Raw genomic sequence first — 17,599 nt, 5'->3', positions numbered from 1 at the left:
AGTGTTCAGTTTAAGCACTACAGCTTTGAAAAAAAAAAAAGTTTGTTTGAAAAACTGTGCATACATGATTTGTAATTCAACAAAATGTGACATTATTGGTAGGGGGTGAATACTTCTGCAAACCACTGTAACTGAATTTCAATGCGCTGGTTGCACGGTTATTATGACCACATTTTCAATGAAGATTTACAAAAATATATATATATATTAAATTCCTTGTTTTTGGTAGAAGTGATTTGTGGAATTAGGTAAAAGCTGAAAAACCTAGGGGTAAAAGAATTAATATTTATAAAATATGCAGTAGGATTAAATGATTGGGGAAAGCATCTGTGGTTAACCTCTTAAGAACTATGTCTTTACAACATAGTGGTTTTTTCAGAGCACAAACTTGAATTTCCCGCCTTTTTTCCCTTTCATAGCTTTTAAGATCTGTAATTTTTAAAACCACATTAAGACCGAAGAACTTTAATTTTTTTTTTTTTTTTTTAATTTTTAAATAAAAAATGAAATTGAAATGTGATATATCTGAACAAAGTACATTTTGTTTCCAACTTGTTGATGGTAAGTATTACACATGGTGTGTGGAGGGAAAGCAAAAACACCAGATGTACAAAATAAAAGCCCCAACACAAAATAAAATATTTGAAAGACACCCCCTGCCTTTTTTATTTCTGTGCATTTTAAAGCGGAAACTTCCAGTTGTGTTAGCTGGGGTGATGATGTTTACACAGGTGGAAGAATTGATTTATTTCCACTAATGTAATATTGATCATTTGATTCATAGCATCATAAGGAATATATTGTATTTACAGTATATTGGAGAACAAATAGGAGCTTCTGAACATTACAATGATGGGATACTACACATTAGGGCAAACCGCCCTCCTCTGGTGGACAGAAAGTTAAAATACACACTTTGTTATCTTATGTGACTGCACATGACGAAAAACTGCTGCTGCTGCTGCTGATGATGATGATTTATAATACACTTTCTTTGACATGTATAGAGAAATGCACTTAAAAGGTTTGCCTATAATACATTTCTCTAGTATACGCCCTACTGACTGTGCTAATAAATAAATAATAATAATAAATACAAACCTACTTTTCAGTCTACCCTTGGCATCATGAGCAACAGGATGTAAAAACACATTAAAAAGGAAGGTGCCAGTGAGAGCCTCTCTAATCCTACTTGACACTCTGTCCTTGAGATGTAAATCTTATGAATGACAGAAAAACATTAGGGATGGATAAAGATTAGGCTCCCCTGCTGTTTTTTAATTATTAGAATCTGGACAGTCGTTTATCAGGATGAAATGATGCGTGCACTCTTTGCAATGAAAGCACAGCAAACGTAACATGATTTTGAAGGGAGTTTTTACAACTCCCTGTGGGATGTCTGGGGGAATGTTTGTAAACCCCCAGCCACTAGTGGAATTCCAATGGCATTGAGATAATAATTTGCACAGTCAAATTACCCTTTTTTAACAAACACTTGAGGAATTGAGACTTTAATCCTCTATTAATGTCAATCCACAGGCTGCAAGGAAGCGTAAGATTGCCATTCTCAAAGCCCAAGGGAAAAGCACAGAGGCCATCCGGGAGCTGAATGAGTATCTGGAGCAGTGAGTGTTTTACAAGAGGATTGAACTACGCCTTCTGATAAACCCATTTTAATTAAAATGGAATTTGCATTTTATTTACACCCCCTTTCTCCCATGCCGGTCATTTCTAAGACTTGTCCCTTTCTGTTTTACAGATTTGTTGGGGACCAGGAAGCTTGGCATGAACTAGCAGAGCTTTACATCAACGAGCATGAGTACTTACACTTCATATTTTTTTTTTAATTGGAAGCGTATCTTTCAACACACATCATGAGACATTTGGGAGTTGGATTTCAGAGAGAAATTTGAGTAGGTCAGTTCATAGTGTGATGGACTGAACCAAAGACACATGAAAAACTTGCATGTTGTCTGATTATGCAACAACTGTGCTTAAACGGACATAAAAAAAAAAAAAAAAACATATAGTCTAGTCTTTTCATGTGATTTGCATTTTTGCCATTCAGTTATATTCTATACAGATTGTTGTAATTGTTTATGGGTATTAAAGTTTTTAATACTGAAAATTAGCTAGAGCAACTTTACCATTGTAGCTTACCCATGTTGGTTTAATTGGTTTGGACGTTCCAATGAAAATGATAAACCTTTAAAAGACATACAACGTTTGTGAAAGTCCTCTTTATAAATCACTTTTAAGTTTCTTCTACAGGTTGTTTTTGCAGCCCCACAACAATGCTGAACAGCTTGATCCAAGCAGGTTGTTAGAAAAATACAATAGGGCATGAAATGCCAAGCTCTGCTGGAGCCATAGTGGGCATTGTCCCTGTTTGTTTCAAGGAATCAGTGCTTAATAGGATTTGAATATAAGACTCTCACACTTGTAGGATGAAAAAAAACTTCCCATATTCCTGCTGATAACTCAGTTGCTAGGGGAATTGTCTCGGAGACAAGTGTGCTAGGAAAATCATTTCGTTTGTGTCACTTTTTATCCCTTGTTATTGTTTAGGGCTAAGAATTAGGAGTAAAGGCCCTAAGCAGTGCACAGTCCATCACCCTGGTAAAAAAGCAGTAGCCTCAAGAATGTTGACCATAGTAAGAACCTGATTATTGGATATTTCATGTTTTTGTTAGTAGTTTTTATTGCTGTAGTGGCAGGAGGAAATCCCAGTGTGAGCGGATTAGCTCACAGCTTAGTGAATGTTTTCTAATATTGCAGCGTTAATTCCACTCGCTATCTAAAGGCGTGCCATTTTTTTTGTCACAAACTTTACTTTCCTGGCCAGATTGTATCGCATTATCTCGTCCCTTTTCCATAGAGAGAGCAGTACAGACACTATTCCCAAGAGAAGGTGGTGGCTCTTTCCAAGCCAGAAAAAAAATATTGTCTGGCTAAAAGGGAACAAACACCACACTCACAAAAACAAGCTGATCTAAATAAAAGATGCAGATTCAATTTTTAGCTTGCCATGATTTAGATGTAATAGTTTCAGTGCAAGAGGATAAATACCGTGAGATCTAGCATTAAATATGGCTTTTGTAGTAAAGTGCAAGTTCAGCTACAGTAGATATCCTATAAAGCTGATCATTTAGAAGCCTCCTTAAGCTACTATTCTGTACCATAAATTGCTGTTTTTGTTTAAGTCTTTCTCAAGGAGAAGGGGTTAAGTAGTTACAATTTGAGGTTTATTAAGATGTTAGTATATCAAGTTTTATTTGTTCGGTGTGCTGACAGAATCTGCAGAGTATTTGAAGTGCTGCTGTACAGATAAATAACATTGAGCAGCTAAAACTGTTGTACAAGAACATCTGAAAGTATTTATGAAAAAGGAAGCAGTAATTGTAAGCAGCCTTCAGTCTTCAGAAAAACCCAGAGCAGATCTGGTCTCTTGAACCTTTCTTTACTTTGAAGTCTGTTTAAATAGACATTAAGTGGACTAATGGCAACTTCATTGCATGCACTTTAATAAGGTGTTTGTTCATGTCCTGGTGAAGTGCTTACATTTGTTTGAAATTTTAGTTGCACACTGATAAGATTACACAAGTATCACAAATTGTAAATTCGATTTTTTAGTAATGCAGAACTGTGTGAGGTCACACACACAATCCTACAATATGCAAGGAATGTGTCTTTATGAAGGTTAACTGTATTTATATTCCACACAGTAGCAATAAAGTAGAGCAGATTAAGAACAGACAGCGACCTAATAAAACCCCTACGAAACAAAACTCAAACAAGTACATTCAAATTAGCTTATTTTGTGCAATTACATTTTACAACTAAACAAACTCAATTTAAGATTTTGCACTTCTTTCTAGATAGCACAAATATCCTGTTTAACTCTGTCTTTATTGTAAAATGGTTGTGTTAGAAAATGGTTTCTATGAGAGGTACTGTCATATGTTGAACCCAATTGTGGCATGACTGTTGGTTTCTAGTACTGTATGCCTAGCATTATGGTAATGACCTTAGTCTGGTCTCAAAAGCATGGCGTTCATGGGGAATAAAAGGTCAGTATTCTGGAGGATTTGAACTCCTTTGGGAACTGTAATACATAGACCTTCGGAAGTGACATTAGTTGAACAATTTGTCAAGATTTTGCATGTAAAATAACTTAATGTTTTTGATTGTGTTTGGGGTATAGATATTCATACAATTAAATGGTTATAGTTTTATTCAGCAAAAACATAACAGTGGCTTTCTCTTGCCTATTGGGTTCTATATTGACCCGTGTTTTTAAAAAAATACATAATATTCTTTAGAACCACACTATTGAAAATAAACAGCAGACAATATGCTTTGTCTAATATGCTGCTATCTCAAATACATAATGGCTTAAAAATTTTAGCACTCAACTTAATCTTATTAGACTTTCAGGGTTCTCTCCAGACTCCACATCAGGAAAATGGAGTGCTCCATTTGAGGCTTATTTAATGGAAGTAACTGAAGGTGTGCACATTCATTATAGTGAGTCTAATAGCCAAGAGGTGCACTCTGTATATACTGTGCTGTCACATTTATAGTGCACCCATTGAACATGATGTACATGTTACCAACATTACTTTTAAGTAATGCTGTATGAATAATTACACAATTACTATGAACAAGATGTTAATAATGAACGTGATGTTTTAATAAAAACAACACGAGAGATTGCAGTATTGTTTTGTTTTCTTTGTAAGACATTGTATAACCTAGATTTTTTTTTTTTTCTGTCCTTCAGTTATGCAAAAGCAGCATTTTCCCTAGAGGAGCTTATGATGACCAATCCACACAATCACTTGTACTGTGAGCAGTACGCAGAGGTATTCATTTCAAAATACAATAATACCTCTTTATGCACAAAGTATAGCATGCTCTTATTATTTACTACAGAATGTTAGCCCAGCAAACTTAATGTAATAAATGATCAATTTGTGAAAAGTAAAGCATATTCTGATACATGAACTGGAACCTTCCTACAGCCTGTACTGTTGTTTTGCAGGTTAAGTACACCCAAGGTGGAATCGAGAACCTGGAACTGTCAAGAAAATACTTTGCTCAAGCACTCAAGCTAAACAACAGAAATATGAGAGCTTTGTTTGGCCTCTACCTGGTGAGCGATAAATATTGGTTTATGAAAGATTAGAACACAATATGGTTTGTTACTTCTTGGAATCCATACAATGATTTGCTGATTTTTTGATTTGTTTTGTTTTTCCCTAAATAAAGCGGGTAGGAAACCACTTTAAATATAAAAATGTTTTCCATTTTGTAACAAACTGGGACAACGTGGTGCTGTTTTGAAAATTAGACATGTTGAATGTCAGTGGCACATTAGGCAGCTCAGAATGTTTAAACTATGGCACTCTGGGTACAGTGAATGGTATTAGAACCTAACAGTATCTGTGCCTCAAAGAGTTTCATGCCTGTATTGTACAGCAGTAAAATACAAAAACATGTACAAATGGATTTATGTAAACCAATCTAGATTTAAAGAACTGTGCTGATGTTTTGCTACTACAACTAAAAACATGGATAAATGTTGCGATGGCATTTAAAATTTCAGCATACAACTTATGAATATTTAAAGTGCTGCCATTTATACTTTCAGATGTTAGTGTTTCAGTAAATGATGGCAATAGTATATGGATTTGATATATGGTTTGTGGTTATGAGTGTAGTGGAACTGAGGGTGGATTTTCTGTGAAATGTCAGGCTTGTCAGCACTTAACCAGTGTGGTATCATGAGGGTATATAAAAAAAAATATTTCTTACATTTTTTTCCTTCATTTTTCTTGATGCAAGAACATGTTTTTCCATATCCATTTTAAAGACTTTTCGCCCTACTTTTTTCTAGTCTGCAAGCCATATTGCTGCTAGCCCTAAAGTGAGTGCTAAAGTGAAGAAAGACAATGTGAAGTATGCAGCCTGGGCGGCAAGCCAGATCAATAGAGCTTACCAGGTGAGTCACCTCTGATGTTTAACATTGGAGTATCACGTTTGTTTCTTTTTGAAAAACATTGTTAACAAGATAACAGTTGAAAAGAAAATGTATTTGTAATATGCAAGCCATTTGTCATCTGCATGGAATTAAAGAGCGTACATAAGAGATGCTCAAATATAACAGAGCACCACATAGCAGTACATTTGGTAAATTCACCAAATTGCCTAATGGAACCTATAAAAGAAAACTTCTGGCATAGAGGGTAATTTTGCATTAATTTGACATCAGTGTTGTGTGAAATGTAATTGCAGCAGTAAGAATAAACTGACTGCAAGCTGATAGGAAAACATGCATAGCAACAGATACTTTCAGCAAAACTTATGTCAATCATTATGATAGACTTTTATCATGCTCTTATATGTTCTCTGTTGTTACATTATGGGCATGCAAAGCACCAGAGTCCCATGTCCCATGCGTGAGAATAATGAATATGAATGATTTCCCCACTAGTGAATATCGAAGTTGTGCGTTAATGGCATAATCAGACTTGTTTCTGGAACTCCATATGTGCCCTTAGACTGCAACCATGGGCTGCTTTTCATTAATTCCTATACTTTCTGCACTATTTAAAAGTAGTTTTTCATCCATAATATGTACACCATGGCCCAAAAATCTGAGAAATTGATTTTGAAAATAAAACATGGAATTATATATATATTTAAATGTAGGACAATTTACATTTTAAGTAATTTGAAACTTATTTCTGTGTTTGTCTTTCTTTTGCAATTGGAACAATCTTGAGCCCCCTCTTCCCCTTCTTTCTGCAGTTGAATATGATTGTAGGTGTAAGACTGATGTAGTGCATACCACACATCATATACAGTCTTTCAATAAAATACGGTCATGTATTTGAGATTTTAAATTTGATTGGCTTTTATGTTTGCTAATCGAAATTAAATGTTTTGAATTCTGCAGTTGTTTCATGCTTTTTGGTGTGTGTGTGTCTGTGTGTGTGTATGTGTGTGTATATATATATATAGATAGATAGATAGATATAGTGTGTATGTATGTGTGTGTGTGTGTGTGTGTATATATATATATATATTGTGTGTGTGTATATATATTGCGCTAGCTTTTCTTTTCATGCATTCCTGAAACGCACATGCCCAAAATTTTGCATCCCATCCATCAAATAAACATTTTAACACAAGGCTAATAAACTCCAGGGATGTGCATTTTGGTACATTTTTATGAACATTTAAACTCTTGTAGCAACGTTTTGTAGCATGTAGTAGTTTAAAAAATCTCTGTCTGTCTAACAGTAGACCGTTCGCATGACGAGACGGGATTGTAAGCACTGTTTGTTGCCTTCATCTACGGGTGTTGTAATATTTTTCTGCATTCCAATAACAGCATCAGCATCGCCATGTCTTAAACGAAGATTCTTGAAAAACTGCACATCTGTCTGTGTGTGTGTGTGTGTGTGTGTGTGTGTGTGTGTGTGTGATATATATATATAATATATTTTGCCCAGCAGCTCTTTTAGACACAGTACATCTTGCCGTCTCGATAAACAAGCCACGGATACTTCATCTCCCATTCAAAATTATAAGAACTTATTTTTCGTTTGCGTTTTTTGTGCATTACTACTGCTTGCAACTGCTTCAGTCATTGTAATACTTGTAGTCAGAAGTAGATGGCTGAGATGCAGATGAGCAATCTTCTTCATGAGAATCCCCTGAAGATGCTGACTGCTTAGCAAAAAAACTTCTGATTGACAGCTGACTGCTGTCAGTGTACACTCACACTAGGTATTAATTTTTATGCTTAAGATCTGTAAGGGCATCCCTGTTAAACTAGTGCGGAAAATAACAAAAGCACAATGTTAAATTAGGCGACTGCAAAAATGAAATGCAAGTTAAAAGTAGGATCGGGGATGAACAATTGACGTAATTGGTCAGCTCTGTTTGAAATAAAATTAAAGGGAGCAGAATTAGGCTCGGGCAAGATATGAAGATAAAAGCAAAGATTATTTTGCAATTAACAGCTTTTTTCTGAGGTATAATTATGAAACAGAAGCAGCTAAATTTGTCCTCTGATTAAAAATAAAACCCTACTTGTGTGTGTTTGTGTGTGTGTTTGCATTTACTTTTTCCAAAATACTTGTTTTATTTCTTAGCAATGTGGACCTCTGTTAATATGGGGCATTACACATTATTTTAAAATAAAATGCAGTGCATGGTGGGATATTATCTTATTAATTTCCAATGTTCATTGTGCTGCTAGGAACTGTAACCAAACTATTCTAATAGCATTAGTGTGTATACGCATTACACCCGACAACGTGAAAATGTACTTCAGTGTGGACGCTAAAGTTTGAGCTGGATTAATTAAAACATTTTTGAGTATGGTTCTCGAGATCAGTTATGTAGTGTGGACAGGGCCTAAAAGTAAATATCCTTAATACTGCTGGTAAATCCAAATATGAGGCTTATTGCTGCCACCTACAGGACTGGAGTGTACCTTAATAAATGCTGTTATATTGCAGAACATTTTTTTTTAAAAAAACAACGGTCATTGCTGCAGTGTAATAGATTACCACGAATACGCATGTCTGCATCCCTTTCCATTCTGTGCGTCCAGTGAACGCAAGACAAAATATTTTTCTGTCCAATGGATTTAGTTTGTGGCTAGGACACACAATTTTGTGTTAACGCGACCTCTGTATGTGTGTGTGTGTGTGTGTGTGTGTGTGTGTGTGTGTAGATATAAATATATAGATATATAGATATATCTATATATATAGATATATGTATATACAGACGTGCTCAAATTTGTTGGTACCCTTACAGCTCATTGAAATAATGCTTCATTCCTCCTGAAAAGTGATGAAATTAAAAGCTATTTTATCATGCATACTTGCATGCCTTTGGTATGTCATAGAATAAAGCAAAGAAGCTGTGAAAAGAGATGAATTATTGCTTATTCTACAAAGATATTCTAAAATGGCCTGGACACATTTGTTGGTACCCCTTAGAAAAGATAATAAATAATTGGATTATAGTGATATTTCAAACTAATTCGTTTCTTTAATTAGTATCACACATGTCTCCAATCTTGTCATTCACCCTATTTAAATGGAGAAAAGTAGTCACTGTGCTGTTTGGTACCATTGTGTGCACCACACTGAACATAGACCAGAGAAAGCAAAGGAGAGAGTTGTCTGAGGAGATCAGAAAGAAAATAATTGACAAGCATGGTAAAGGTAAAGGTTACAAGACCATCTCCAAGCAGCTTGATGTTCCTGTGACAACAGATGCAAATATTATTAAGAAGTTTAAGGTCCATGGAACCGCAAGAGGAAAATCGACCCCAGATTGAACAGAAGGATAGTGCGAATGGTAGAAAAAGAACCAAGGATAACTGCCAAAGAGATACAAGCTGAACTCCAAGGTGAAGGTACGTCAGTTTGTGATCGCACCATCCGTCGCTTTTTGAGCGAAAGTGGGCTCCATGGAAGAAGACCCAGGAGGACTCCACTTTTGAAAGAAAAACATAAAAAAGCCAGACTGGAATTTGCTAAAATGCATATTGACAAGCCACAATCCTTCTGGGAGAATGTCCTTTGGACAGATGAGTCAAAACTGGAGCTTTTTGGCAAGTCACATCAGCTCTATGTTCGCAGACAAAAAAATGAAGCTTTCAAAGAAAAGAACACCATACCTACAGTGAAACATGGAGGAGGCTCGGTAATGTTTTGGGGCTGCTTTGCTGCGCCTGGCACAGGGTGCCTTGAATCTGTGCAGGGCACAATGAAATCTCAAGACTATCAAGGCATTCTGGAGCAAAACGTACTGCCCAGTGTCGGAAAGCTCTGTCTCAGTCGCAGGTCATGGGTCCTCCAACAGGATAATGACCCAAAACACACAGCTAAAAGCACCCAAGAATGGATAAGAACAAAACATTGGACTATTCTGAAGTGGCCCTCTGAGTCCTGATCTGAATCCTATCGAACATCTATGGAAAGAGCCAAAACTTGCAGTTTGGAGAAGGCACCCATCAAATCTGAGACAGCTGGAGCAGTGTGCTCAGGAAGAGTGGGCCAAACTACCTGTTAACAGGTGCAGAAGTCTCATTGAGAGCTACAGAAAACGTTTGATTGCAGTGATTGCCTCTAAAGGTTGTGCAACAAAATATTAGGTTAGCGGTCCCATCATTTTTGTCCATGCCATTTTCATTTGTTTTATTATTTACAATATTATGTTGAATAAAAAATCAAAAGCAAAGTCTGATTTATATTAAATATGGAATAAACAGTGGTGGATGCCAATTACTTTAGTCAGTTTCAAGTTATTTCAGAGAAAATTGTGCATTCTTCGTTTTTTGTGGAGGGGTACCAACAAATCTGAGCACGTCTTTATGTGTGTGTTCATCATGATTCATAAACTTCAAAAAGCAGTCCCATCATATAAGGAAACTATTCAGATCTACCACTGATGTGCTGTATGAGGAAAAAGTGAAACGATATTCAGATGGTATCACTAAACTAGTTTACACTGTTGCTATGGCATACTGAGTGTATATATCTTTTAAATTGATATTTGATTCAAACCTAACTACTAGTATTGGATATATGTTACTTATTTAGGCATTAACATTTAAATACATAATAGGTGGTTCCTTACTCAGCAAGTATTAGTCCTGAAATTGCACCACACCATTAAAAGGTCTAACAGATGAGATGCGCCCCACACTATGAGCTCAATTGGCTTTCTGTATTTACATTTATTGGCGCATAAGCCAAACAGAATGTGGGACTGATAACAGTTTCCGTTACTTTGTTTTCACGATTAGGTAATTGGTTTAACATTTCCAGTTGAGTTGTTTCAGCAAAAGCAGGCTGAGTGCTCCCAAAGTAACTTTAATGTGATACTCTTTTGACGTAATGCTTTTCTGGTACACCATTCATTCCTAGAGTATCAGTGATTTATGTTTTAAAATTGCTGAAGTTAAGACTTTTACAGATAATTTGGGAAATTGGTTACAATTTTGAAAGACCCTGATTCTTCGTTTTGAAATCTGTATAACAACTTTTTTTTTTTTTGAACAATTATTTTTATTCATTTTCCAATTTACTGTATACCGTTCTGTTCCCTTTTATTTTTGACCGGTGTGTACAATTTGCAGAGAAATCAATTTAAAGTCTGACAAGTGTTTTCCTCAGAATGCGTGTTTTTATTCTTTTCATTTAACTAGTCTTGAAAAACATGAACTGCCGAATTGTGTATTTTCACTTTTCAATTAAATCAATTTGCTGTTTCATAACACTCCCATGTCAAGTAGTAGGTTTTTCAGTTTGTCCAATAGTACTCTCATAATCTACTTACAGAGTTGGTAGACATCTCCAGGTGCTTGAATTGTTTTCCAGGATACTTTGACTTACCCATTCTTCAATTGACATGTTATTAAAAAGCTTGAAATATACTTTTAAATGACATTTTGTTACAAGTGAAACTGGTGGAGTGATATTGTTTTTGTTTTTGTGATGCTGTTAAAACTTTCTAGGGATTATATCCCTCTAGCTCAGCCAGGTAATATACATAATATAATATATATATATATATATATATATATATATATATATATATATATATATATATATATATATATATATTATTTGGGACAAATGGCAGCTGTTAAACAATGAAATAATTAGTGATTTGAATAGGTGATCATATATTTTTGTGAGTAACCTTAATTCCTCTTTATACATAGGCCTATATATCTGCTTCACCAGTAAAGTTGGCTGTACATTGATCACATTACGTGTGAGTTCTTGATGATTTGCAAATGGTAGTAAAGGCACTGTACACAAATTAAAATACTACAAAATGTTGTGTAATTGTGAACAACTGTTCTGCTGTTTTGTTAAGAATTGCATCCGAGGACTCACAGGAATGCTATCCTTTTATTGTTACATTTCATTGTTGGTTAATGTTATGACTAGGTAAGCACGGATTTCTGGTGTTGTGAATTCTCACTTTTAGCTGTAAAGCTGGGACTTCTGACCTCTGTATTTTCAAGCTTCAGTGATTTTTATCTTGAGGTTCCCAAGAACCATAATGGAATTTAAGCTCTCTTTTGCATCAAAGCTCATTCTTGAGGAATTGGAACTCCCTAAGCATCTGATTAGGACCATTTCTGTGTGCCTGGGAATAGGGGCCATAAAAGAAAAGCCCTTCTGTTCCCTTCAAGTCTCAAGCATGAGTTTCTTTATCAGCTGGGGAAAGGAAGTAATGAGCAATCTCTGCTGCTGCTTCAAAGTTTATCTCAATGAGCAGTTATGGGAACCTAGTATGTTTGAAAAGGTAGATTGCACCTACTGGTAAAAAGCTAAATTAAAGGGCATGGTACTTTTGCCCTTGGGGCTGATGTTTTTTTTAAATTGTGAAGCTGAGGCTACTTGTCGCTTTGGGATGTATACACTGATTGATGTTAACATTAAAGGTTTCAAGTGGTACCTAGTTGTTCTCATACCTTGAGCTGGGAATAAACAAATTTAGCACTGGGGAATACCTATTATCCAAGCTAACAAGGGGTCAGGTGAAGGTTTATGGTCATTTGGACATGCCTGTGAAATGATATTACCTACAAGTGACCACTTTATGTTGTTCAACAAAGCATTCAAGTTTGTCTTAATTGTGTTACTTAAGATATATTAGACTTGTAGATCCCCCATTAAGTGTGTTGTACTGAAGCAAAAAAAAGCCTGTCAAGTATTTTTAACCAAGTATATTTCAACATTCCCATTGACAGCTGTCAATTTTAGACAAAGTTCAGAGTTCATTGCATTTTCAAAGTTCATAGGAGTTTTCAGAAACATCGTGTTTTTTGGGTTCTTTTGTATTTAAACTACATTTTGTTGTGATTTTAAGAATTTTCTATCCTTTGTAAACCCTTGCCCAATTCTTAATACCATAGTTTTCATAGTATAACATGCATCTTTTTGCATATTATTGAGGATAACAAAGAGGGGTGTGCAGAATGCATCAAAGCGTGTTATCTATGAATTTTTTTTTTCAATTGGACTTGTTTCCTGTGAATGCGTAACAAACACGGGAGTCACGTGCACAGTTCCGTGCCCATGTATAACTTAGGAATAGTCAAAGAAATGCCTTTGGATCAGTTAAACCCAGGGCTTACCAAACCCGTTCCAACTGAGCTCTCAATTAACTGAACCAATCTCCCTCCTGCCTTGTATCTCCTCTGCCTTCTCCTCTACACTCACCTCTGCCAAACGCTCCTACTTCCACCATATCATTCAGTCTCCTAATAACAATTCCCATAAACTTTTCTCTACCTTCTCCTCCCTCCTTAGCCCCCCCACCCCCCCTCGGCTGATGACTTTGTCTCCTTCTCCTACAAAATCACAGACATCCGCAAACTCTTCAGTACCTTGCCTCCTTCCCCAACCACCCCCTGTCCTCTGCTAACTCACTCCTCATCACCCTCTGCAACCCCTACTAATCTACCCTCCTTCTCCTCCTTCTCACCCCTCTTGGACTCTGATCTTTGCTCCCTGCTCCAGAGCAATAAACCCACCACATGTGCTCTGGCCCCCTCCCCACTCACCTCTTTCAAGCTCCTGCCCCTACTCTACTCCCTTTCATTTCCTCTCTTCTCAACACCTGTACTCTCTGGCTTTCTCCTCTGCCTTCAAACAGGCCTGCACCACCCCCATCTTAAAAAAAAAAAAAGAAAAAAAAAAACCTCCCTTGATCCCTCATCCCTCCAGAACTACCATCCTGTCTCCCTTCTCCCTTTCCTCTCTAAAACCCTCAAGTAAGCATTACATTGCCAGCTCTCTGCTTTCCTGTCAACACATTCTCTGCTCAACCCCCTCCATTTTTGTTTTTCGCTCAGCACACTCCACTGAAACTGCTTTTCTCTCCGTCACTCTTTGCCCATGCTGCCTCCCTCTCCTATCTGTCCCAATTCTCCTCGACCTCTCTGCTGCTTTTGACACAGTTGACCACTCTATTCTCTTGTCCTCCCTCGCTGACCTGGGACTCTCCGGCACTGCTCTTGTCTGGTTCTCCTCCTACCTCTTCAATCACATGCACCGGGTGTTCTGGTGTGGCTCACCCTCTTTCCTTTGTTCACTTTCTACAAGCGTCCTCCAAGTCTCAGTCCTGGGACCGCTCCTGTTTTCTCTCTACACTCACTCCCTGAGTTCCCTTATTTCCTCCCATGGCTTCTCGTATCATTTCTATGCTGATGATGCCCAGATCTTCTTCCTCTCCTTTCCCCCCTCTGACTGACATTTCCTCCCGTATCTCTACCTGCCTGTCAGCCATCTCCTGCTGGATACACTTGCATCATCTTAAACTCAACCTCTCCAAATCAGACTACTCTCCCCACTCTTCCTTCCCCACCGCTGATCTCTCTATCTCTATTCCTCTTGAATCTACCACCCTCTCTCCCTCCTCATCCACCAAGAACCTCGGTGTCACCCTTGACCCCTCCCTCTCCTACTCTCAGCACATCTCTACTCTGGCACGCTCCTGTAGCTTCTTCCTCAGCAATATACACAGAATTTGCACCTTCCTCACCGACTACTCCACACAGCTCCTAGTTCAGGCCCTGGTACTGTCCTACCTTGATTACTGCAACTCCCTCCCTGCCTCTGCTATCTATCCACTGCTGCTCATCCAAAACTCTGCTGCTCGCCTTGTCTTTTCACTTCCTTGTTTCTCCCACACTGCACCACTGCTCTGCTCCCTCCAATGGTCGCATCCAATTCAAAACTCTCTTATCGCTGTCTCGACCTTTCTACTCCCTCCTATCTCGACTATTATTTCTCCCTACACCCCCAGTACTCCCCCTCTTTGCTCCCCTGCTTCCAGAGCCTGCTCCTTCTCCACCCTTACCCCTCAGTGGTGGAACAACCTACCCACGGATATCAGGACTGCTCTGTCCCTGACCACCTTCCAGTGCCTCCTCAAGACACATCTGTTTAGACAGCATCTATAAACCTCACAACTCTTGACTTACTGGCCTATATGGCACCCAATTGTACCAGTGCTTGCATCAGCTTGTACTTGCACTGAACTGCTCCATACCTTGCCGTATTCTACTACTGCTCTTAATTATAACTACTTCCTGTATCTTGTACTTGATTTTACTCTTATAGTTATCTGTATTCACGTTTTTTATAATTGCTGTTATTTGAAATTTTTATTATCCATTTATTGTACTTACTACGTGCTCTTAATGGACTTTACTCGTATAATCAAATATTTTTACTCTGTTTAACTGCTCTTAGTCGACCTTGCTCTTACATGTAATTATTTACTGTATTCTTTATTTTGCTGTTTGAATTTGATCTTATTTTCTACTTATTTTACTGTACTTTTATAACTGCTCTTACCTGTAATGTCATTTTCTGTAATGTGATTTTCTGCACTGTGATATTTTGTAACAAGTCTTCCTGGATAAGGGCATCTGCTAATAAATAAATAAATAATAATTAATAATAAATAATAATAATAATAATAACCCTTAGTTGAACAAATAATTTGCTTAATTAGACATGTTTTAATTGCTTTCAGCTCTTAAACAGAGATTTCAAGTTAAATATAACATTTTATAAGTAACTTGCAATCTGTAACTTTAGGGGCATCGGAGCGCATTTTATACCGGTGCACAGCTATATTTAAAAATTACGGTATTTCTTACGTGATAGTAAATGTGCTGTATTGGAATAGCTTTTTATATTTTGTAAATTACAATATCTTTAGTAGTTAAATTATTTGGTGGTTAAAAGTGGCCTGCTCATGTCCGTTTGTTTGTGTGCCACACTCTACATGGAGAACACAATAACTAGCTTTAATTTATTTTCTCCAAACTTTTATCATAGCTCCTAGTATCTTACCTACCATTTGACTTCCATTTTGTACTGCTCCTTTAGACTCTACAAACATTTAACATTTGAGATTTAAGAAAAGTCTGCATGTTTATTTTTCGTGATATCAGTGGGATCCATCAGTGTGAACTTGAAATGGGCAAATAAAATTAGTTAGCCCTCCATATAAGCTGGTTAACCAACTCTACTATCAGAATTATGCTAGTTTTATATAATCTGAATGATCTGCATAGACTAGAGTACATTTAACCTGTCATAGATACATTTAAAAAGTAAAACCTAGAGATGTTTGTGCTCAAAAGCCCAGGTATATATAAATATATTGTGCATTTCTTTATTAATTACTTGGTGTCTCAATCTGCACTATAACAGGATGGAAAGCTAGACTAATTGGATCACTAATGATGTGTCTGCATTGAAAGGAAATTACCTGTTGTGACTGTTAAACTTGTTCAGCAGGACAGGATGTAGCTGGTAAATGTAACCTAACAATTGAGAGATTTGCACAACACATATTTTGTTACCTTTTTAGTTATAGACTACCCATTTCCGTTTAGGACTGCTTAACAACTTATTATAAGAGATTTGTGAACTAATTGGTTAATTTTATAATACAGTAATTGCCGTATTAAGTTTACTTTTTGACATGATCTGGATTTGAATCCAGATGGACAGGGGCCATCATTATAGCGCATTAAAGTCTCCTCTTTTTACCTCCACTAATCCAAACTTTCCTAACGTAGCACAATGTCTCTTTTATGACTATTTTTTATACCTGGGCACCAGGTAAGCTTCAGGGCTATAGTTTGCAAGCTGAGCCAATGTCACTCGCTGAAGTGGCAAGATCTGAATCAATGACTCAGCTGGACCAGGCTCACTTGAAGCAGAGTCAGCAATTTGAATGCCTGGTCATCCTTTTGGGAAAGATGTTGAAGTACTGCTAACGATTAGATGTTTAAACGCATTATGTCTTCATTAAGCTATGACTGAAAGGGCCATATCACATTAATTGATTATCTTGGGGAGAAATGCTTCGACTGGAATAATTCTATACTCTCAAAATAACCTGATCAGGCATTTTGGTGTAGTATATAATTTCCCTCCCATTTAAAAACTGAAAGGGCCTTGCATGGCACGAGGCTATGCAACTGTTCATGTTAACATTGTTTTTACTCCTTTCTATTGATTTAATTTTTTTTTTTACTTTTAGTTGGCAGGTCATGGAACAAAGGAGACCAAGTGTTCTCTGAAAGCAGTAGAGGAGATGTTGGAATCCATGCAGATTATGCCATCTTAGACCCAGCCAGGCCATTGATATACGACAGCTCAACCTGCCACTTCACTGCAACACAGAAGATGTTGAATATCTTGAATACTTTTTTTCCCCAAACATTTTCAGTGTCACTGTTCTTGTATATACATTTTGTTTTGATTAATTGATCAGAGATTGCCTTGAGAATCTGACAAATAAAAGCACATTTACACTTCTCATGTTTATCAGAGCGATATTCTGGATTCATCGGTGCATTTTTAATTGTAAATATATCACTGGTCATAAGGAATTATTGTTTTTCTATAAGGTGTTTCACTCACACAGAGATTATCAAACCCTTTATTTTTTCCTTTAAGGTGGAAGCAAATAGCTAATCTCAAATTCTGTTTAACACAATAATCACATTTCCTACCTG

General features: G+C 36.9%; 1 protein-coding gene across 1 annotated transcript in view; it reads left to right on the top strand.

Annotated features, from left to right (window-relative positions):
• LOC117399752 (ER membrane protein complex subunit 2) overlaps window positions 1–17,398 on the top strand; it is a 50,784-nt gene extending 33,386 nt beyond the window's left edge. Inside the window, exons 6-11 of the mRNA XM_033999121.2 lie at window positions 1,540–1,625; window positions 1,760–1,819; window positions 4,784–4,865; window positions 5,045–5,155; window positions 5,900–6,004; window positions 17,122–17,398. Coding sequence (XP_033855012.1) covers window positions 1,540–1,625; window positions 1,760–1,819; window positions 4,784–4,865; window positions 5,045–5,155; window positions 5,900–6,004; window positions 17,122–17,208 — 531 coding nt within the window. The 3' untranslated portion in view covers window positions 17,209–17,398. The remainder of the gene's footprint in view (window positions 1–1,539; window positions 1,626–1,759; window positions 1,820–4,783; window positions 4,866–5,044; window positions 5,156–5,899; window positions 6,005–17,121) is intronic.
• Window positions 17,399–17,599: the final 201 nt, after the last annotated feature.

The sequence above is a fragment of the Acipenser ruthenus genome, chromosome 4, assembly GCF_902713425.1.
Source record: "Acipenser ruthenus chromosome 4, fAciRut3.2 maternal haplotype, whole genome shotgun sequence".
NCBI classification, from domain to species: domain Eukaryota; kingdom Metazoa; phylum Chordata; class Actinopteri; order Acipenseriformes; family Acipenseridae; genus Acipenser; species Acipenser ruthenus.
Note: the sequence above shows the minus strand (reverse complement) of the source record. Positions and strands in the feature narration are given on the sequence as shown.